The sequence below is a fragment of the Macaca nemestrina genome, chromosome 10 (genome assembly GCF_043159975.1).
Source record: "Macaca nemestrina isolate mMacNem1 chromosome 10, mMacNem.hap1, whole genome shotgun sequence".
NCBI classification, from domain to species: domain Eukaryota; kingdom Metazoa; phylum Chordata; class Mammalia; order Primates; family Cercopithecidae; genus Macaca; species Macaca nemestrina.
Genome location: NC_092134.1, coordinates 77347956 through 77370777, shown reverse-complemented (window position 1 = coordinate 77370777; position 22822 = coordinate 77347956). Strand labels below are relative to the sequence as shown.

Sequence of the window (22822 nt, the reverse complement as noted above, 5' to 3'; positions counted from 1 at the left end):
CCTTCCCTGGATCTGGGGGCTTTTGGAATCTTGACCTCCCCTTGGCCCAGCTCCTGCAGAAAAATTAGGGTGAGCCCCATCTTCGATCTGCTCCGCCAAGTTGCGGGACCGCGGGGCGTGGCGCGCTCGGGGCGGGCAGTCCGAGGCTCCGCAATCCCTACTCCAGCCTCGCGCGGGAGGGGGCGCGGCCGTGACTCACCCCCTTCCCTCTGCGTTCCTCCCTCCCTCTCTCTCTCACACACACACACCCCTCCCCTGCCATCCTGCCTCGGACTCCGGCTCCGGCTCCGGCTCCGATTGCAGTTTGCAACCTCCGCTGCGCCGCAGCAGCCACCAATTCGCCTGCGGTTCAGGTGGCTCTTGCCTGGATGTCCTAGTTTAGGGGCCCCCGGGCCGGACTCGGCTGGGCTCCCTTCACCCTCCGCGGAGTCATGAGGGCGAACGGCGCTCTGCAGGTGCTGGGCTTGCTTTTCAACCTGGCCCGGGGCTCCGAGGTGGGCAACTCTCAGGCAGGTAAGTGGCGCGAGAGCACTGGCGGGCTCGGCACCTGGGAGCCGGAACCCAGTGCGCGAAGCCTCTGAGGGCATGGGCAGGGTCTCAGGCGGCGCGGGGGTGTGGGTGCTGCCCCCGTACGCCGGACCACCTGGGAGTGGGGCGATCAGGCTCGGGTTATCGGCGTGGTCCGGCCGAGGGCGGCATTCCTGAACCCTCACGCCCCCTTCCCCAGAGCGTCGTGGACCCTCTAATTGGTCTCCCCAAAAGAGGCTGAGGCCGCAACAGTAGTTCACACTTCTGAGGGACCCTGCAGGGAGCGGGGCAGGGACCTTAATTCTATAAACAGGAGGTGCTTGGAGGTGGGGGCCTTGGCGGAAGGGTCTCGGTTTGCTCGCCAGCTTCCTGCCCGCCACCCCGCACCGATTTCTGCTACTCCTAGTTTCGTTGTTTTGCCGACAGGGCGGAGCTACGGAAGGTTGGAGGGGGTTGTTGTTCTCTAGTGTTGGAAAAACAGGAGCGGCACCTCCTCTTCCGTGAGTGAGCCTGCCCTGGGGAGGTCTGAGATTAACCAGAGGGCCAAGTTCAGGTGACATCAGGCGGGAGGCCCAACAGAGGCTGGCGCCCGCTTTCCTCAGAATAGCAGAGCTTGAGCAACATCTCTTTGTCAAGATCCAGGTCAACCCAACTCATATTTATTGAGCATCTACTATATACAAGGCGCTGGGCCAGGAACTGTAGGGGCAAGGATTGTCCAGCCTCTTGTCTTTTCTCTCCCCAACCGGAGGATCAAGAGGGCACCTCTACTACTTTCTAAGCCTCCTGCCTTGGGGAGTCCTACCTGGGCCCATCTTGTGCCCCCTGCCCCCATTTTGCTTATTGTCTGAGCACCCTAGACAGAGCCCTGGATTGCTCTTCTCCAGTCTTCCCCCGACTCCCATGCTATCTGAGCCCACCCCTTTGGGGTGTCTCTGGGGCCGTGGACACCTGAGGTTTGAAGTTCTGTGGATCTCCTCCCCTCCCCCCAGATTTCAGCTTGGGGTTTGGCACAGCCAGGGCCCCTTCCCCAGTGTGGGAGTGGAAGAAACCACCTGTGCTTCCCCCACAGTTGCTGGGCCTAAATTTAGATCCTGGGATTTTTAGATGTGAACACTCCCAGCTGGTGGAGGGGGGTGGTCTGGGGACTGGCGTGGGAGGGAGCAGTGGGGTGACTGTATAACTGTCCCATCCAGACTCCTGCAATCTTCACCCAGAAACCCAGGAGTACCAGAGTCTGGCCACCCTCCCTGGGTAGGCAGGAGGCAGGCATGGTTGGGTCTCTTTACCCTTTATCTGGGTCCTGCAGCCTCTGGGCATCCGGCCCTGTCTCAGTCCTTCTATAGCCCCTTTGTCCTGGCTGTGATGGGGGTGGGGGATGTTGGAGGGGAGGCTTCTGGTTGAGGAGGGGCTGGAGATTCTGGCTCTATCCCACCCCTAGTGCTCTCTACCAAAGGAGCGCCTGTGCCACTGCCCCTCCTTATGCTCCCGGTCCCTGGGTACAGGAGGGATTTTTATGATTCCCTTCCCCTGCCCTGCTCCCCAAGCTGCCTAGCTCCTCCCCAGACGTGTTGTTTGTGCTCCCTTCCTGCCCAGGCCCTTTGCCCCCTGTTTGTGTAATATGGACTTTACCCTCAGGGGAGCAGGGAACTGGGCTACCTCTAACACTGTAGCCTTCCAAGCACAGACACAAAGTCTGCACAAACACATATGGGCACGTGGGATAGATGGGGCCACCTGAAATACTTCCTGCAAGGAAACCCGACCACAGGTTCCTGGGCCAGCAGGACCAATGTGTACGTGTTCATGTGTATGTTGTGTGTGTGTGTGTGTGCCCACACTACTACTTCCCTGTGCAGAAAACTTGGCTCCTCCCTTATCTGGGGAGAAGGATTGGCACTATAACTTGGGAAAGGGGGTGTCCTGCCAGGAAGGGGATTGGGGTGGGACTGTTCCAGAAATGACTAACCTTCCTAGTCTCTTTCATTTCAACCCAAGGACCCTGGAGTTACCAGCTCCTCTGGAACCAGCTCTCTTTGCTGGGACTAGCCAACCTTCATGGGGAGTGATAAGGAGCCCTCCAAGGTCAAGAATTCAGACTAGGGGTATATAAGAGGGATTGGGGCCTCACCAGTCTCCCTCCCTCCATTCCCACTGTTGCCTCCCACTGACTACCACTGCCTCAGGGAAGGGTGGCTGGAACAGGTGGTATCTACCCCCATTCCCCACCCCACACGTGGTCTTTCGCTGAACCAGAAGAAAGAGACTGGGGTAGGGCTTCAGAGTCCAGGATTTTCCATAGCCCATTGTCCACCACATTTGCAAAGAGTGAACTCCCAAGGCTGACATGCCATGTGCCTCTAGTCTAGGCTTTCCCCTAGTGCGGGTGAGGATTGCCATGGTGAAAGGCTTTTTCATGAACCTCTTCTAACAATGAAATTGGGTGGAGGCTCAGTGTGGGGCATCTCCTACTATTTCTCTCCAGGTGTCCCTGTATTTGCTAAAAAATACTCTAGGGCTGGAAAGTGATGCTGAGGTTGCTAGAGTGTGTTGGGATAGGGAGAGAGAGTGAGAAGGAAAGCCTGAGTTTAGGAACGGGGGGAGGCAACCAGCTTCTTATCTTCCAGCTTTAAAGACAAAGCTCCCATTGACCCCCCCCCCACCCCACCACTGCCAGAGCTCCCTCCTCTACTGAGGTCACTTGTCTGAGCCCAAGGCTTGAGGGTGGAGGGGAGTGCTGCTGAGGATGGGGTGTCTAGGGATAGGGTGGGGCAGCCCCCCTCCTGGATAGAATCGCCTCATTGTGGGCTGGACTGTGGCCCCAGGCACTGCCCCCACCCTCTGCCCCCATCCCACCCTCAGTTGACACAATAGGGGCTGTGTACTAGCCCCAAAGAGATATTTATTCCAGGACCTAGAGAGAGGCAGGATGAGGGTAGAGAAGTGAGTGCCCTGCTTGGAGGGGGAGAGGAGGGTAATCAAAGTTTCGGCCCTTTCCTAACTTCTCTTTTCTAGGGAGGGAAACAAATTCACTGTCATCCTTCTCTATTAACCCCTTAGTACCCAGAGTGGTACCCAAAAGAGGCACAGAGGGGTCTCAGGTAGAAAAAGGAAATCTTCACCTTCCCATTCATAGAATGGTAAAGGGATTCTGAGAAGAGAGAAAGCTCTCAGGCCACTACAGCTTCTGCCTATCGCTTGTGGGAGGGTTGGAGGCAAATGCCCTCTGATCCTGTCTAATGTAACTGGAAGAGGGCAACCAAGGGGGTGATCTTGGGGGATGGCAGATGGGCTGAGAATTTGTGTCCAGCCCTCAGCCACTCTTCCCTCTGCTTTGAACAGTGTGTCCTGGGACTCTGAATGGCCTGAGTGTGACCGGCGATGCTGAGAACCAATACCAGACACTGTACAAGCTCTACGAGAGGTGTGAGGTGGTGATGGGGAACCTCGAGATTGTGCTCACGGGACACAATGCTGACCTCTCCTTCCTGCAGGTTAATGTGCACCCTCCTTCCTCAACCTGCTCCTCTTTATTCTCCCCTAGAACCCTCCTTCCCTCTTCAGGGCTACCTTCTGCTGGAGTTCACCCTTCCTAAGACTCAGGAGTTCCTAAGATCCAAACCCGCGTATTTCTGGGGACAGTGGCTGTAATCTGGGACCTATGGTCTCGCTGTTGTAGCCAGGGATATATAGGGGGCAGGGGCAGAGGCAGGGGCGGGGCAGGTGGTGTTCTGTGGTAGTGCGAGGTCAGCAGGGACTAGCGCAGAGGGACACCTGAGGACCGAGAGGGTACCTGGGGAGATGAGGAAAGGGCCCGCCTGGCATGAGGAGCTTTGAGGAGAAAGCTGCCTGTCTTCACTCCCAGAAGTGACATAGTAGTGTGACACAGTCTACTCCCTACTCCAAAATAGGAATTAGCAAGAGTTAAGGAGAGGTGCAGTGGCTCATGCCTGTAATCCCAGCACTTTGAGAGGCCAAGGGAGGCAGATCACTTGAGGTCAGGAGTTCAAGACCAGCCTGGGCAACATGGGGAAACCCTGTCTCTACAAAAATACAAAAATTAGCTGGGCCTGGTGGCACGCACCTGTAGTCAGCTACTTGGAGGGCTGAGGTGGGAGGATCGCTTGAGCCCAGGAGTTTTACACTGCAGTGAGCCGAGATTGTGCCACTGGACTCCAGCCTGGGTGACAGAGCGAGACCGTCTCACCAAAAAAAAAGGTCAAGTGCGGTGGCTCATGCCTGTAATCCCAGGACTTTGGGAGGCCGAGGCAGGCGAATCACCTGAGGTCAGAAGTTCGAGACCAGCCTGACCAACATGGAGAAACCCCATCTCTACCAAAAATACAAAATTAGCCAGATGTGGTGGTGCATGCCTGTAATTCCAGCTACTTGGGAGGCTGTGGCAGGATAATTGCTTGAAGCCGGGTGGCGGAGGTTGTGGTGAGCCAGGATCGCGCCATTGCACTCCAGCCTGGGCAACAAGAGCTAAACTCTGTCTCGAATTTTAAAAAAAAGAAAGAAAGAAAGAAGGAAGAATTAAGAGTTAAAGAGTCTTTAATGCCTGAAGGAGGAGAGGGGATTGAGATTTTTTTGCCCTGTTGTCTCTCTCATTGACATAATCTGCTCTGTCACAGTGGATTCGAGAAGTGACAGGCTATGTCCTCGTGGCCATGAATGAGTTCTCTACTCTACCATTGCCCAACCTCCGAGTGGTGCGAGGGACCCAGGTCTACGATGGGAAGTTTGCCATCTTCGTCATGTTGAACTATAACACCAACTCCAGCCACGCTCTGCGCCAGCTCCGCTTGACTCAGCTCACCGGTCAGTTCCCGATGGTTCCTTCCGGCCTCACCCCTCAGCCCTCAGACTGGTACCTGCTTGATGATGACCCAAGGCTGTCCACTCTAAGTGCCTCTTCCAAGGTGCCTGTCACCTTGGTAACTGTCTAATGGTCCATTGCTCCCTAAGCAATAGAGGGCCCCCAGTAGGGGGAGCTAGGGGCATCTACTCCAGGGAAAGGAACCATGTGTCCTGGTGGGGCTGGAGTCAGAGCCGGATCTGTTACCATTTCTCTAACTTCAAAGTACAGTGTACTGGAGGCCAGGCATGATGGCTCATACCTGTAATCCCAGCATTTTGGGAGGCCAAGGAGGGCAGATCACTTGAGATCAGGAGTTTGAGACCAGCCTGGCCAACATGGCGAAACCCTGTCTCTACTAAAAATACAAACAAAACAGAACAAAACAAAACAAAATTAACTGGGGATAGTGGTGTGCACCTGTAATTTCAGCTGCTCAGGAGGCTGAGGCAGGAGACTCGCTTGAACCTGGGAGGCGGAGGTTGCAGTGAGCCGAGATCGCACCACTGCACTCCAGCATAAGTGACAGTGAGACTGCGTCTCAAAAAAAAAAAAAAAAAAGCCAAAGCACAGTATACCTGGATGTCCCTCCTTCCCTAGGAATTCTACCTTTGCTCTCCTAAACCAAACCCCTATGAGCTGAGGAATATAGGAGTTAAAAACCACCTGTCCATCTTCTACTTCTCCCTGTCCCAGTCAGTTGGAAAACATATGGGCAGGGCTTGTGGGAGGGGATGTTGAGTCAGAAATCTTCTCTCCCTCTCTCCCTTCCCCTCCCCCACTAGCTAAACCGGATCTGGACAGGTGACTGAGGAGGCGGGAGTTTCTTTTGGCCTGACTCCTCGTCTTATAAAGGGAGTCTTCTCTGCAGCTTGGATTTAATTGGACCTATCTGTCTGCCTCGTCCTCCCACTCCTGAGTCTCAGGTGTCCTTTTGGATGGGTGGAGAGGTAAGGAAGAGGCGTACTGCTGTGGCCCTTAACCCTGTCACTTCTTTCCCTACCTCAGAGATTCTGTCAGGGGGTGTTTATATTGAGAAGAATGATAAGCTTTGTCACATGGACACAATTGACTGGAAGGACATCGTGAGGGACCAAGACGCTGAGATAGTGGTGAAGGACAATGGCAGAAGCTGTAAGTGACTGTGATCAAGACTGCTCCCCAGCCCCACCAAACCGGAGTGACTCCCTTCTTTCCATCATCCTTACATTCCTGATCTGAACCCGCCTCCCCACTGAACAAACACCTCAGGTCCCTGACTCAGCAGCCCACCAGGACGGACCATGCCAGTCCCCTGGAATCTAAACTACAGAGGAGGTGTTTCAAGAAAAGGAGCGGATAGGCCGGGTGCGGTGGCTCACGCCTGTAGTCCCAGCACTTTGGGAGGCCGAGGCGGGCGGATCACGAGGTCAGGAGCTCAAAACCATCCTGACTAACACGGTGAAACCCCGTCTCTACTAAAAGTACAAAAACAAAACAAAACAAAACAAACAAACAAAAAAACACTAGCTGGGCGTGGTAGTGGGCACCTGTAGTCCCAGCTACTCAGGAGGCTGAGGCAGGAGAATGGTGTGAACCCAGGAGGCGGAGCTTGCAGTGAGCTGAGATCATGCCACTGTACTCCAGCCTGGGCCACAGAGCGAGACTCTGTCTCAAAAAAAAAGAAGAAAAGGAGCAGACCGAGCATGGTGGCTCATGCCTATAATCCCAGCACTTTGGGAGGCCAAGGTGGGAGGATCACTTGAGCCCAGGAGTCCAAGACCAGCCTGGGTAACATAGCAAAAAATCTACAAAACATTTAAAAATCAGACAGGCGTAGTGGTTCACAACTGTAATCCCAGCTACTCAGGAGGCTGAAGCAGAGGATTGCTTGAGCCCAGGAGGCTGCAGTTGCAGTGAGCTGTGATTGTGCCTTTGTACTCTAGCCTGGGCAACAGACTGAGACCCTGTCTCAAAAAAAAACAAAAAAGATTCCCTGGGTACTAAGCAGGGAAGCCAGATCTTTAGGCTCCACATCTGTTACTCGTTCCACTAGAATATACTCCCTTCTCCTCAGAGCCCACCTTCCCCTGACCATTCACATGCATATATTCCTGCATATATTCAGTTTGCCCAGGAGGAACCAAGTTCCTGGGTTGGGACTGGGACTAAGGTTGGCATTTGCCCCAGTCCCTCCCCTTCAGCTGCCCACTGGGTAGTGTGGAGGCGTGGCCCCACCCCTTGTTGACAGGTTCACTTGAGCCCAGCCCTGCTCTCCAAGGGCAGGGAGGGACACAGCCTTGGCTTTTTGCTTCCCGGGATTGAGGTGCCTGTGTAGTGACATCATACCCTGTTGATTCAAACAAGCCTTTCTTAGCCCTGATGGCCCCTTGTGTTGCCTTCCTTCCCAACCAGGTCCCCTCTGTCATGAGGTTTGCAAGGGGCGATGCTGGGGTCCTGGACCAGAAGACTGCCAAACATGTGGGTTTGAACTTTCCTCCAAAAACTTTACTCATACACTTTCATATCCCTTCCTCCCCAAGCCTGGGTCAACACTGCGGGGGAGGCATGAGCAGTGGCCTCAGGATTCAGTCCTAGGAGCCCTAACAGCCATGCTTTCTCTCCTTCCATAGTGACCAAGACCATCTGTGCTCCTCAGTGTAATGGTCACTGCTTTGGGCCCAACCCCAACCAGTGCTGCCATGATGAGTGTGCCGGGGGCTGCTCGGGCCCTCAGGACACAGACTGCTTTGTATGTATTCTTTCCATTGCCTGGGTTCTGAAATTGGGTTGTGGCCTTTGAGGAGGAGGTAGGGGTACACACATAACATAAATCTGATGGGCCTCCTTTTTTCCCAGGCCTGCCGGCACTTCAATGACAGTGGAGCCTGTGTACCTCGCTGTCCACAGCCTCTTGTCTACAACAAGCTAACTTTCCAGCTGGAACCCAATCCCCACACCAAGTATCAGTATGGAGGAGTTTGTGTAGCCAGCTGTCCCCGTAAGTGTTTGAGGGGAAGGAACAATGATCAACAATAGTAGTTCCAAGATTTTAGACAAAATTGTGGGAGGCAAAAAGAATCCAGTTGGTGATAAATAGGGAGATTGGTGAATGGTTATGATCATCTAACCACTCCAATGAGTGACCCCTATGTCCTGTCCTCCCATGACTTCAGCTATCACCCTTACTTCTGCTCCTTGTAGCAACAAATAGTGAAGAGACTTTCGAATCTACAGGGCAGCACTTAAGGGACCTAGGGTGGCAGATGGGGACAGATCCAGTGCAGAGCCGGAGGGAGCCCAGCAAGGGTTCCATTGGTAGCTGGTAGTGTTCCTCCCTCATCTCTAATGGTGTCGTCCTCCTCTTCCCTAGATAACTTTGTGGTGGATCAAACATCCTGTGTCAGGGCCTGTCCTCCTGACAAGATGGAAGTAGACAAAAATGGACTCAAGATGTGTGAGCCTTGTGGGGGACTATGTCCCAAAGGTGGGTAGCAGATGGTAAGAAGTTGTAAAGAGACAGCCTTTCCTCTGAGCCTGCTCAGACCACCCCCACTGAATCTCTCTTACATTTACAGCCTGTGAGGGCACAGGCTCTGGGAGCCGCTTCCAGACTGTGGACTCGAGCAACATCGATGGATTTGTGAACTGCACCAAGATCTTGGGCAACCTGGACTTTCTGATCACCGGCCTCAATGGGTTAGAGATCCTGCCTTCCCTCCTTAGACCCCAGCCCATGCACCCCTCACAGTTCATTTCACTGGCCTAAACTTTCCTATGTGGAGCTGACTAGGAATCAAAGTCACAAAATTCTAGCCTGTTATAAAGGACCTGAAAGAATGCTTAACACATCCTCCATCCAGGCCTTGGGTCCCCTCAGGAACATCTTTGAGCAATTGAATATCGCCCTGTCAAGGAACAAGGGACAGGAACAGCATATCCTCTTTCTGAAAGTTTTCTTTTTTATTGTCTTTTCTTTTTTGAGATAGAGTCTCGCTCTGTCACCTAGGCTGGAGCGCAGTGGCGTGATCTTGACTCACTGCAGCCTCGACCTCCTGGGCTCAAGTGATCCTGCCACCTCAGCCTCCTAAGTAGCTGGGACTAGAGGCACACACCATCATACTTGACTTATTTTTTTGTATTTTTTGTAGAGACAGGGTCTTGCTATGTTGCCCAGGCTGATCTCAAACTCCTGTGCTCAACCGATCCTCCCATCTTGGCCTCCCAAAGTGCTGGGGATCATAGCACCCAACCTCCTTCTTAAAGTTTTCTAAAAGTTCTTCTTTAAATTTGGATAAAAATCTGTCTTCAGGCTGGGCACGGTGACTGTAATCCCAGCACTTTGGGAGGCTGAGGTGGGCGGATTACGAGGTCAGGAGATCGAGACCATCCTGGCCAACATGGTGAAATGCCATCTCTACTAAAAATACAAAAATTAGCTGGGTGTAGTGGCGCATGTGCCTGTAATCCCAGCTACTCGGGAGACTGAGGCACAAGAATCACTTGAACCCAGGAGGTGGAAATTGCAGTGAGCCGAGATTACACCACTGCACTCCAGACTGGCAACAGAGCGAGACTCCGTCTCAAAAAAAAAAAATTTTCTGTCTCCCCGTGACTTTTAGATGTTTTCACTCATTCTGCTCCTTGGAGCAGCAGAACAAAGGGACTTTCTAGTCTGTAGGACAGCACTTAAAATATATGTGTGTGTGTCTGTGTGTGTATGTGTGTGTGTGTCAGAAAAAGAGAGGGAAAAAAACACTATAACCACCTGTTTTTTTTTCCTTTAATTTTTTATTTCGACATAATTTTAGATCTACACTGAAGTTGCAAGAATGGTGTAAAATTCCCCATATACTTTTTTTTTTTTTTTAAATTGAGACAGCGTCTCAACTCTGTCGCCCAGGCTGGAGTGCAGTGGTGCCATCTCGGCTCACTGCAAGCTCCGCCTCCCGGGTTCACGCCATTCTCCTGCCTCAGCCTCCTGAGTAGCTGGGACTACAGGCGCCCACCTCCACGCCCGGCTAATTTTTTTGTATTTTTAGTAGAGACGGGGTTTCACCGTGTTAGCCAGGATGATCTTCATCTCCTGATCTCATGATCCGCCCGCCCCGGCCTCCCAAAGTGCTGGGATCACAGGCGTGAACCACCATGCCTGGCCTCTTTTTTTTTTTTTTTTTAAGACAGAGTCTCACTCTCTTTCCCAGGCTGGAGTGCAGTGGTGCAGTCTTTGGGTCACTGCAACCTCTGCCTCCCGGTTTCAGGCAATTCTCCTGCCTCAGTCTTCCGAGTAGCTGGAATTATAGGCATGTGCCACCATGCCCGGCTAATTTTTGTATTTTTAGTAGAGACAGGGTTTCACCATGTAGGCCAGGCTGGTCTCGAACTCCTGACCTCAAGTGATCCACCCGCCCCTGCTTCCCAAAGTGCTGGGATTACAAGCGTGAGCCACTGCGTCCGGCCCCCCATATACTGTTTTACCCAGATCCTCCAAATGTTAACATACCACATGTGGCTGGATGCAGTGGCTCATGCCTGTAATCCCAGCACTTTGGGAGGCCGAGGCAGGTGGATCACTAGGTGTGGATCACGAGGTCAAGAGATCGAGACCATCCTGGCCAACATGGTGAAACCCCATATCTACTAAAAATACAAAAATTAACTGGGCGTGGTGGTGCACTCGTAGTCCCAGTTACTCAGGAGACTGAGGCAGGAGAATTGCTTGAACACAGGAGTCGGAGGCTGCAGTGAGCCGAGATTGCTGCCACTGCACTCCAGCCTGGGCGATAGAGCAAGACTCTGTCTCGAAAAAAAAAAAAAAGTCTTCCTTTCCTATTTATTTACTCTTATGGATACTTATTTTATTCTAGTCAATGGTTATGATCTTTTACAATCATCATTTATTTTAGCCAGCCCCTCCAAGCTGGCTCCTGTGTTCTTTGGGCTGTACCCTTAATTCTTTGAGTCTTTTCTTGTCTGCACAAGATGCTCTAGGCTCATATAGTTCCCCCATCCCAGCCATTTCTCCAAGGAATGTTTCCTTTTAGTGGAGAATGATATTTAGAAACCAAATTCTGAGGCTTGGTGTGCTCACTGCCACTGAATTATACCTTTACCTTATTGACTGGTTTCTACTGTTCTACTCAGAGACCCCTGGCACAAGATCCCTGCCCTGGACCCAGAGAAGCTCAATGTCTTCCGGACAGTACGGGAGATCACAGGTGAGTGGTAGAGAGTTTGGCCTTTCTAGAATAGGCGAACCACTGGCATAAATTGCGGTATAACTACTTGAGAAAATCATGTCCCAAGTTACAGGGGAGGAGCTAGGAGAACCTAAGAAAGATGAAGTCTGCCTGCCCATATGCCTCTCTCCAACCCCTCAGGTTACCTGAACATCCAGTCCTGGCCACCCCACATGTACAACTTCAGTGTTTTTTCCAACTTGACAACCATTGGAGGCAGAAGCCTCTACAAGTGAGTAAAGACTATGGCAGAAGTGGCATCTTCAGGCATTCTTGAGTAAAATACAAGGCACCGTCTCATACAGCAGTGCCTCAATACCAAAGGGTTTCAGAGTTTCATGAGGAAAAGGCAAAAGGAGGGGGATTCCCTCTCAGTGGATCTGACTAGCACTGAGCAAATTTCTTGACTAACATGATTCCATTGAATAGTTAATGTTCCCTTAGTAGTCTCTCCTCTCATCCTGTCTCCTTATTCTCAGCCGGGGCTTCTCATTGTTGATCATGAAGAACTTGAATGTCACATCTCTGGGCTTCCGATCCCTGAAGGAAATTAGTGCTGGGCGTATCTATATAAGTGCCAATAGGCAGCTCTGCTACCACCACTCTTTGAACTGGACCAAGGTGCTTCGGGGGCCTACAGAAGAGCGACTAGACATCAAGCATAATCGTCCGCGTAGAGACTGCGGTGAGGGAAAGGGTCTGCTGGGTGGTGAGAATAGGGAGTCAGGGAGGAGAGAGCTGAAAGGACTATTCTGCCCTAGACATGGGAGTAGGGTTGAGGGATGGAACCAAGGAGAAAGGGGCTGTTAGGCCGGAAGCAGTAACGAGGAAGAATAATGAAGAGAGGGCTTGCTGGGAGTCCTCAGACTCGTCTCCTAACCCACCCCTTCCTTTCCAGTGGCAGAGGGCAAAGTGTGTGACCCACTGTGCTCCTCTGGGGGATGCTGGGGCCCAGGCCCTGGTCAGTGCTTGTCCTGTCGAAACTACAGCCGAGGAGGTGTCTGTGTGACCCACTGCAACTTTCTGAATGGGTACAGTGAGGGGAGCCAGTCAAGGATGGGTGGGGTTGGGGCACTGCCATGGGACTGTTCAGGTGGCATATAATAAAAGCCTTTAGACAGCTTTCTGCATATGCCTTGGCGGGAGTGAGGTAGGAGACCAGGTCATGAAGGTCAGGACTTGGAAGTGACCCCTCTCCCTTTATTCCCCACTGCAGGGAGCCTCGAGAGTTTGCCCATGAGGCTGAATGCTTCTCCTGCCACCCGGAATGCCAACCCATGGAGGGCACTGCCACATGCAATGGCTCGGTATAGTAGCAGCACCAGGATCTCCAAGGGAGACACTCCAAGGGAGACAGAGAAGGGGCAATACTTGGAGCATCTGGGGAATGATATGGCTAAGGATAGTACAGAGAGGCCAGATAATGCTAGGGCCTGCAGATAGAAGATCCTGAATGTCTGGGTTGGTCTTTGCTGGGAGGTATGGAATTGACCTTGGGATCTGATTCTTCCTGACCTTCTCTCTTCCACTCAGGGCTCTGATACTTGTGCTCAATGTGCCCATTTTCGAGATGGGCCCCACTGTGTGAGCAGCTGCCCCCATGGAGTCCTAGGTGCCAAGGGCCCCATCTACAAGTACCCAGATGTTCAGAATGAATGTCGGCCCTGCCATGAGAACTGCACCCAGGGGTGAGTGATGGGATAATAAGGAGAGGGGGTCAGGTGGAAGGGTAGGAGCACAGAACTAGGGTGAGGGAAGCTGAAGCAGAAAGAAGAGAGAGGCTGTGATTTAAGAATCTCTCCCAGCTGGCCGAGTGCAGTGGCTCACACCTGTAATCCCAGCACTTTGGGAGGCCAAAGCAGGTGGATCACCTGAGATAGGGAGTTTGAGACCAGCCTGACCAATATGGAGAAACCCCGTCTCTACTAAAAATATAAAATTAGCTGGGCGTGGTGGCGCATGCCTGTAATTCCAGCTACGTGGGAGGCTGAGGCAGGAGAATTGCTTGAACCCAAGAGGCGGAGGTTGCGGTGAGCCGAGATCACATCATTGCACTCTAGCCTGGGCAACAAGAGCGAAACTCCGTCTCAAAAAAAAAAAAAAAAAAAAAAAGAGAGAAAAAAAAGAATCACTCCCAGCTGTGTAGCGAAGGATTGGAGAAAGGGAAAATCAGTAACAACACAAAATTACACCACGGTTTTGGGAACATGGAATAACCTCAGTTCAAGAGGGTTTCACTGAAGAGGGGCTTGGGGAGAGCTAGTAAGCTGGGGTGGAGGCCATGTCTTGGGATCAGCTTTGGGCTCCAGGATGGGATGCCATGGTAAGTTCTAAAACAAGCTTTTGTATGTTGAGGCTGTTGAAATTGAGCCTCTGTTGTCCAAGCTCTCATTTAAGGTAGTGACTTTCTTCCCTAGGTGTAAAGGACCAGAGCTTCAAGACTGTTTAGGACAAACACTGGTGCTGATCGGGTATGATGGGGTTGGAGATTCTGGAAACTGGGGATATTTGAGAGTTGGGAGAGAGGTGGTTACCTGGAGAGAAGAGCAAGGCTCTCTTCATTCTGGCCTTTTATGTACGCAGTCCACTATCACCGGACACTTGGGACTCAAGAATGCAGGCTTCTGGACTTCCCTTCCTAAAATTAACTTTCAGTAGTCGAAGAGTGGTCCAGATTTAGGTTGGTCCCTCCAGTGCTTAAGGATATATATGTGAATGTTAATTTCTTGCCCTAGATCTGCATCATACCTTCAGCACAAGTATAGTTGACATTTGTAAGGAAGATGCAAACCCAGGATAATGTTGGGTTTCTATATATCCCATAGCAAAACCCATCTGACAATGGCTTTGACAGTGATAGCAGGATTGGTAGTGATTTTCATGATGCTGGGCGGCACTTTTCTCTACTGGCGTGGGCGCCGGATTCAGAATAAAAGGGCTATGAGGCGATACTTGGAACGGGGTGAGGTGAGTACTTAGCTTACTTTTGTTTTTTCTTTTCTCTCTCTTTCTTGCTTTTCTTGCTTTTCTTTCTCTCTCTCTCTCTCTCTCTTTCTTTCTTTCTTTCTTTCCATGCCCCGGAAGTCTCTTTATAGCTTAATTTTGAGTGGTACCCTGTGCATCCAGGGGTCAATGATGACATGAACATCACTCCCCTCCTCTTTCCCCAGAGATTTGATCCCTTTCTTAAAGGAAGTAGTGTGGTCCCCTAGAAAGAACACTGGTCAGCGAAATGGAAGGCATGCATTCTAGTCCTGATTTTGCCATTAATTTGCCACATGACTTTGAAGAAGTTCCTTATCTTCTCTGTGCCTCAGTTTATGCATCTATACAGAGGAAATAACATTTATCCTTCCAGGATGGCAATAAGGTTAAAGGGGAATGATGTATGTGACAGTGCTTTGGAAAGCACAGAGCACAGTATAAAAGGTACTCACGGAGGTAATAGTATTACCAACTCTCCCTAGCTGTCTCTTTCCCCACTTCATGTTCCTCCATCAAAGGGAAAACCCTGATTCCTGATCTCATGAGCACAAATAACTTCCTCAATTCTAAGGGTCTGTACCTCAATATGCCTATAATGCATTCTAGGACTAACGGTCCTTCCTCTTCCTGCCCTTTCGGCTCTGCCACTTTTGGCATTCACCTATGGGGAGCGGGTTGGAGTGGGACATGGGAATGGCCTTTCCTGAGCACCTCCTTCCCATTTGCTCCTCAGAGCATAGAGCCTCTGGACCCCAGTGAGAAGGCTAACAAAGTCTTGGCCAGAATCTTCAAAGAGACAGAGTTAAGGAAGCTTAAAGTGCTTGGCTCGGGTGTCTTTGGAACTGTGCACAAAGTGAGTGACCCATAGGAATTCTGGAGAGGTGGGGAAGGCACCTAGGGCAAAAGGGTGAAAGATTTTTGGAAAGGACTGACCTAGGGAGAATGACCTTATGCCAACTCCTGCCCCAAACTTCCCAGGGAGTGTGGATCCCTGAGGGTGAATCAATCAAGATTCCAGTCTGCATTAAAATCATTGAGGACAAGAGTGGACGGCAAAGTTTTCAAGCTGTGACAGATGTAAGTGAAGGAAATTCTGTATGCCGCTAGGAGAGAGGACAATATTAGATACAATCATGTAGAAGCACGGTCCTGTGCTTCTCAGCAGCTACTATGTTAGCCAGAATGTTGGCGGGGGGCCTGGGCTGGCTGTGCACATGCTGAGTGTACGTGAACCTGTTGGATTCCTAGATATCACCTTTTGTGTCTCTTAGCATATGCTGGCCATTGGCAGCCTGGACCATGCCCACATTGTGCGGCTGCTGGGACTATGCCCAGGGTCATCTCTGCAGCTTGTCACTCAGTACTTGCCTCTGGGTTCTCTGCTGGATCATGTGAGACAACACCGGGGGGCACTGGGGCCACAGCTGCTGCTCAACTGGGGAGTACAAATTGCCAAGGTGAGAGAAGCCTGGAGGAATTCTGTGATAAGAACTGCTTGGCTGAGGGCCAGCCAGGAAAAAGTGTGAAGGTTGAAGTTCTGAGAGGTGGGGTCCCCAACACCCGGGCTGCAGACTGGTACTGGTCCATGGCCTGTTAGGAACCGGGCCACACAGCAGGTGAGCAGCAGGCAAGTGAGTGAAGCTTTATCTGTATCTACAGTCAATCCCCATCACTTGCATTACTGCCTGAGCTCTGCCTCCTGTCAGATCAGGGGCAGCATTAGATTCTCTTAGAAACCTGACCTCTATTGTGAACTGTGCATGTGAAGGATCTAGGTTGTGCACTCCTTATGAGAATCTAACTAATGCCTGATGATCTGAGGTGGAACAGTTTCATCCCAAAACCAACCCTCCCTTTCCCCGGGAAAAACTGTCTTCCACAAAACCGGTCCCTGGTGCCAAAAAAGGTTGGGGACTGCTGCTGAGAGGTAGATTTAAGTTTGGGAGAATTCCAGATCTCAGTGACTAATTCCCCTAACCTTAAGAATACTTTCTTCCCCTCTACCTACAGGGTATGTACTACCTTGAAGAACATGGTATGGTGCATAGAAACCTGGCTGCCCGAAATGTGCTACTCAAGTCACCCAGTCAGGTTCAGGTGGCAGATTTTGGTGTGGCTGACCTGCTGCCTCCTGATGATAAGCAGCTGCTATACAGTGAGGCCAAGGTGAGGTGACACAAAGGATAAGGAGGTGGGGGTGAGTGAAGCGTGGGGATAGGGAGCAGCCAGTGGTCTCTTTCGGAGGCAAGCAGATGCTTCATGGTAAGTTCAAGGAGAGGAGGCTGCAGATGCCAGATATTTTAGTTCAGAGAACAACAAAGAAAAGAATGATCAAGAACTTGGGACTTGGAAATGCTAAGAAAATGTGTGGAAATAAACTTGTGATACCTCTTTCTTTAATCTGCAGACTCCAATTAAGTGGATGGCCCTCGAGAGTATCCACTTTGGGAAATACACACACCAGAGTGATGTCTGGAGCTATGGTCAGTGCATCTGGATGCCCTCTCTACCATCACTGGCCCCAATTTCAAATTTGCCTTTTGAGACCCCCTCTTAGAATCTCTAAGCACTTCAGATTTTTATGTCAGATCAGGTTCTGCCTTCCCTTCACTTCATGCCCATGTCTACTATTTTGCCAGTGACTAGTCCATTTCTTCCTGCACCAGGTGTGACAGTTTGGGAGTTGATGACCTTTGGGGCAGAGCCCTATGCAGGGCTGCGACTGGCTGAAGTACCAGACCTGCTAGAGAAGGGGGAGCGGTTGGCACAGCCCCAGATCTGCACAATTGATGTCTACATGGTGATGGTCAAGTGTGAGTTACCAGCGGAGCCCAACCATTTTCTTTCTTTCTTTTTTTTTTTTTTTTTTTGAGATGGAGTCTCACTCTTATCACCCAGGCTGGAATGCAATGGTGCAATCTCGGCTCACTACAACCTCTGCCTCTCGGGTTCAAGCGATTCTCCTGCTTCAGCCTCTGGAGTAGCTGGGATTATAGGCGGCCACCACCACACCTGGCTAATTGTTTTATATTTAGTAGAGAGGGGGTTTCACCATGTTGGCCAGGCTGGTCTCAAACTGCTGACCTCAGGTGATCTGCCCGCCTCAGCTTCCCAAAGTGCTGGGATTACAGGTGTGAGCCATCGTGCCCGGCCTGACCGCGGCCATTTTCTGACTTCCCTCTGTACTCCTCTTGTGGCTCTATTCCCTTTTTTTTTTTTTTTTTTAATGGAGTCTCACTCTGTCGCCCATACTGGAGTGCAGTGGCGTGACCTTGGCTCACTGTGACCTCCACATTCCAGGTTTAAGCAGTTCTCCTGTCTCAGCCTCCCAAATAGCTGGGACTTTAGGCATGCACCACCATGCCCAGCTAATTTTTTTTGTCTTTTTAGTAGAGACGGGGTTTCACTACGTTGGCCAGGCTGGTCTCAAAGTCCCAACCTCAGGTGATTCACCCACCTCGGCCTCCCAAAGTGCTGGGATTATAGGTGTGAGCCACCACGCCCGGCCATGGATATATTCCCTTTTATGTCTCTACCTCCTACATCTTATCTTTAGGTTGGATGATTGATGAGAACATTCGCCCAACCTTTAAAGAACTAGCCAATGAGTTCACCAGGATGGCCCGAGACCCACCACGGTATCTGGTCATAAAGGTGAGCAGGGAGTAGGAGATACTAAGGAAATTTAGAAAAAGGAGGAGTTGGCTGGAACCAGGATTCCCCCTAACAATCACTTATCGATACAGAGAGAGAGTGGGCCTGGAATAGCCCCTGGGCCAGAGCCCCATGGTCTGACAAACAAGAAGCTAGAGGAAGTAGAGCTGGAGCCAGAACTAGACCTAGACTTAGACTTGGAAGCAGAGGAGGACAACCTGGCAACCACCACACTGGGCTCCGCCCTCAGCCTACCAGTTGGAACACTTAATCGGCCACGTGGGGTAAGACACCTTCTAATTACCCAACACTTTGCACCCTAAGCCCTCACAAACCCTACAGATACCCAGATTAACTACTTAAAGGCCCCCATGGTGAATATAGATTTCTCCCTTCATCTTAACCTTTTCCTTATTTTTTCCTCCTAGAGCCAGACCCTTTTAAGTCCATCATCTGGATACATGCCCATGAACCAGGGTAATCTTGGGGAGGCTTGCCAGGTAAGTTCTGATGCTGAGAGGCTGGGTTTTAGGATCAGATTGATAGGAGTAGTGTGGAAGACATTAGAAACCTTTGAGGTTTAATCAGTGTCCTGCAAAAAAGAAGGCAGCAAGGGCCGGGCGAGGTGGCTCACGCCTGTAATCCCAGTACTTTGGGAGGCCAGAGAGAGTGGATCACCTGAGGTTAGGAGTTTGAGACCAGCCTGGCCAACATGGTGAAACCCCATCTCTACGCAAAATACAAAAAACTAGCTGGGCGTGGTGGTGCACAACTGTAATCCCAACTACTCAGGAGGCTGAGACAGGAGAATCGCTTGAACCCGGGAGGCAGAGGTTGCAGTGAGCTGAGATGGTACCACTGCACTCCAGCCTGGGTGACACAGCAAGACCCTGTCTCTTAAAAAAAAAAAAAAAAAAAAAAGGCCAGGTCCGGTGGCTCACGCCTGTAATCCCAGCACTTTGGGAGGCTGAGGTGGGCAGATCATGAGGTCAGGAGTTCGAGACCAGCCTGGCCAACATGGCAAAACTCTGTCTCTACTAAAAATACAAAAACTAGCTGCACACGGTGGCAGGTGCCTGCAATCCCAGCTACTCAGGAGGCTGAGGCAGGAGAATCACTTGAACAGGGAAGCGGAGACTGCAGTGAGCCAAAATCATGCCACTGCACTCCAGCCTGGGCGATAAGAACAAGACTCCACCTCAAAAAAAAAAAAAAAAAAAAAAGGCAGGGAACAACCCAATTTCCTTCTAAACAAATGTCTCTTCTTTCCTCATCACGTAAATCTCCTTGCATTATTTTCTGTTTATTTTCTTCCTTAGGAGTCTGCAGTTTCTGGGAGCAGTGAATGGTGCCCCCGTCCAGTCTCTCTACACCCAATGCCACGGGGATGCCTGGCATCAGAGTCATCAGAGGGCCATGTAACAGGCTCTGAGGCTGAGCTCCAGGAGAAAGTGTCAACGTGTAGGAGCCGGAGCAGGAGCCGGAGCCCACGGCCACGCGGAGATAGCGCCTACCATTCCCAGCGCCACAGTCTGCTTACTCCTGTTACCCCACTCTCCCCACCAGGGTTAGAGGAAGAGGATGTCAACGGTTATGTCATGCCAGATACACACCTCAAAGGTGCCCGACTCTTCCTGGGGCTTTCCTCAATTCTTCCTCGAATCCTTTCCCCGGGCTCCTCTTGTTTTTTCTTCTCTGATCATATGCCTCTCTGTCCTATTAATTTTTTCAAATTTTCCCCTACCCCCATGAAGTTATTCGCATACCTATCCTTTCTTCTCAACCCCCAGGTACTCCCTCCTCCCGGGAAGGCACCCTTTCTTCAGTGGGTCTCAGTTCTGTCCTGGGTACTGAAGAAGAAGATGAAGATGAGGAGTATGAATACATGAACCGGAGGAGAAGGCACAGTCCACCTCGTCCCCCTAGGCCAAGTTCCCTTGAGGAGCTGGGTTATGAGTACATGGATGTGGGGTCAGACCTCAGTGCTTCTCTGGGCAGCACACAGAGTTGCCCACTCCACCCTGTACCAGTCATGCCCACTGCTGGCACAACTCCAGATGAAGACTATGAATATATGAATCGGCAACGAGGTGGAAGTGGTCCTGGGGGTGATTATGCAGCCATGGGGGCCTGCCCAGCATCTGAGCAAGGGTATGAAGAGATGAGAGCTTTTCAGGGACCTGGACATCAGGCCCCCCATGTCCATTACGCCCACCTAAAAACTCTACGTAGCTTAGAGGCTACAGACTCTGCCTTTGATAACCCTGATTACTGGCATAGCAGGCTTTTCCCCAAGGCTAATGCCCAGAGAACATAACTCCTGCTCCTTGTGGCACTCAGGGAGCATTTAATGGCAGCTAGTGCCTTTAGAGGGTACCCTCTTCTCCCTATTCCCTCTCTCTCCCAGGTCCCAGCCCCTTTTCCCCAGTCCCAGACAATTCCATTCAACCTTTGGAGGCTTTTAAACATTTTGACACAAAATTCTTATGGTATGTAGCCAGCTGTGCACTTTCTTCTCTTTCCCAACCCCAGGAAAGGAGGTTTTCCTTATTTTGTGTGCTTTCCCAGTCCCATTCCTCAGCTTCTTCACAGGCACTCCTGGAGATATGAAGGATTACTCTCCATATCCCTTCCTCTCAGGCTCTGACTACTTGGAACTAGGCTCTTATGTGTGCCTTTGTTTCCCATCAGACTGTCAAGAAGAGGAAAGGGAGGAAACCTAGCAGAGGAAAGTGTAATTTTGGTTTATGACTCAACCCCTTAGAAAGACAGAAGCTTAAAATCTGTGAAGAAAGAGGTTAGGAGTAGATATTGATTACTATTATAATAATTCAGCACTTAACTATGAGCCAGGCATCATACTAAACTTCACCTACGTTATCTCACTTAGTCCTTTATCATCCTTACAACAATTCTGTGACATAGATATTATCTCATTTCACAAAAAGGGAAGTCGGGCATGGTGGCTCATGCCTGTAATCCCAGCACTTTGGGAGGCTGAGGCGGAAGGATTACCTGAGGCAAGGAGTTTGAGACCAGCCTAGCCAACATGGTAAGACCCCATCTCTTAAAAAACAAAAAAAAGAAGCAGCAAAAAAAACTTTAGAACTGTGGCTCATGCCTGCAATCCCAGCCCTTTGGGAGGCTGAGATGGAAAGATCACTTGAGCCCAGAATTAGAGACAAGCCTATGGAAACATAACAAGACGCCGTCTCTACAGGGAAAAAAAAAAAAAAAAAAAGAAACTGAGCCTTAAAGAGATGAAATAAATTAAGCAGTAGGTCCAGGATGCAAAATCCTCCCAATTCCTGTGCATGTGCTCTTACTGTAAGGTGCCAAGGAAAACTGATTTAAGTCACAGCCCTTGTTTACGGGGCACCGTTTCTTGTTTTTGCACTGAATCAAGTCTAACCCCAACAGCCACATCCTCCTCCTATACCCAGACATCTCGTCTCAGGAAGTGGTGGTGGGGGTAGTCAGAAGGAAAAATAACTGGACATCTTTGTGTAAACCATAATCCACATGTGCTGTATATGATCTTCACTCCTTATCCCCAAGATCCCCTTTTAGAAGCCCTTCTCATCTAGCAGTGAGAAGCTTCCAGGTAGGACAGAAAGAAGATCCAGCTTCAGCTTCACACCTCTGTCCCCTTGGATGGGGAACTGAGGGAAAATGTCTGTTGTATCACTGAAGTTTTTTGTTTTGTTTTTATACATGTCTGAATAAAAATGCCAAAGTTTTTTTCAGCTTCCTGTCTGTCAAGTGAAAACATTTCGTATAAGAGATCTGCTCCTCAGCAGTGGATAGTCAACTTTCTGTCTTCTGACAGTGCTACTCTGTCCCATGTAGATTTCTCTAGTCCTACTATTACTTGGTATTTCTTTAGAACAAGCATAGCGCACAGTCCTTTTCATTAAGGGTTTTAGTAGAAATCTACAAGGCAACCAATTGGGAATAACAAAAAGAACCCACGTGCTTGAAGATTTATAAAAAGCCCTATACGTGTCCAGTCTCCTTCAGAGGCCAAATACTGAAAACTCCAGATGCTTCTGAATTCATTATCTTAGAAAAGTCACCAAATCTTTTTATTTTTTCACGGTAAGAACTCTCAACAAACATGTCTTTCTGAACACTTCCCTTAGGTGCCCCATCCAGGTGCCTGTTATTGGAACAATAATGTCATGTTACTTCATTAGGAGTCCGGCCTCTAGATTACGAGGCCTTTAAATGGATGATCCCTCCGGTGTCCGGCTGCGCAGCTGGCCCCCGTTCCCAGCACCCTTGGTCGTCTTCCACCTGTCTGCCCCTCCCTGTTCTCCCAGCTTCGGAGGACGACTGAACCGGCTGGGCGGGTTTCGCCAGCCGACCCAAGTATCCGAGGAAGGGCGCACCCAGCCTCCCCGCCCTAGGTGCAGACACTGCCCACCCGCCGCGGCTCCACTCTACTCCACCCGTGCTCGCTCGACTCTAAACCTATTTCCCCGCCGTAGCTCCGCCCCTCTTCCCTCAGCCCGCCCCTCTGTTACTGGCTTTCGCACAGCGTTCTCGGTGGAAGTGGTTTTTCCGGGAGAGACCACGC

At 50.7% G+C, this 22822-nt stretch overlaps 1 protein-coding gene across 1 annotated transcript; it reads left to right on the top strand.

Annotated features, from left to right (window-relative positions):
* The first annotated feature begins 235 nt into the window (after positions 1 to 235).
* On the top strand, positions 236 to 21989 carry LOC105474161 (erb-b2 receptor tyrosine kinase 3). Its single transcript, XM_011728628.3, has 28 exons — positions 236 to 513; positions 3871 to 4022; positions 5163 to 5349; positions 6395 to 6520; positions 7781 to 7846; positions 7999 to 8117; positions 8225 to 8366; positions 8739 to 8852; positions 8944 to 9064; positions 11510 to 11583; positions 11746 to 11836; positions 12084 to 12289; positions 12503 to 12635; positions 12821 to 12911; positions 13138 to 13292; positions 14022 to 14075; positions 14430 to 14571; positions 15323 to 15442; positions 15568 to 15666; positions 15861 to 16046; positions 16600 to 16755; positions 16997 to 17072; positions 17256 to 17402; positions 18146 to 18243; positions 18336 to 18527; positions 18672 to 18743; positions 19563 to 19863; positions 20034 to 21989. The coding sequence occupies exons 1-28, from the start codon at positions 432 to 434 to the stop codon at positions 20558 to 20560; spliced, it is 4029 nt and encodes a 1342-aa protein (XP_011726930.1). The 5' UTR covers positions 236 to 431; the 3' UTR covers positions 20561 to 21989.
* The last annotated feature ends 833 nt before the right edge of the window (positions 21990 to 22822 follow it).

What these genes read in the sequence shown, in the direction of transcription:
- LOC105474161 (XM_011728628.3), top strand. Translation starts at nt 432, where the DNA reads ATGAGGGCGAACGGCGCTCTGCAGGTGCTGGGCTTGCTTTTCAACCTG. An exon ending in TTGTGTAGCCAGCTGTCCCC is followed by an intron (nt 8,367 to 8,738) that starts GTAAGTGTTTGA and finishes CCTCTTCCCTAG; the next exon opens with ATAACTTTGTGGTGGATCAA. An exon ending in CTGATCACCGGCCTCAATGG is followed by an intron (nt 9,065 to 11,509) that starts GTTAGAGATCCT and finishes TGTTCTACTCAG; the next exon opens with AGACCCCTGGCACAAGATCC.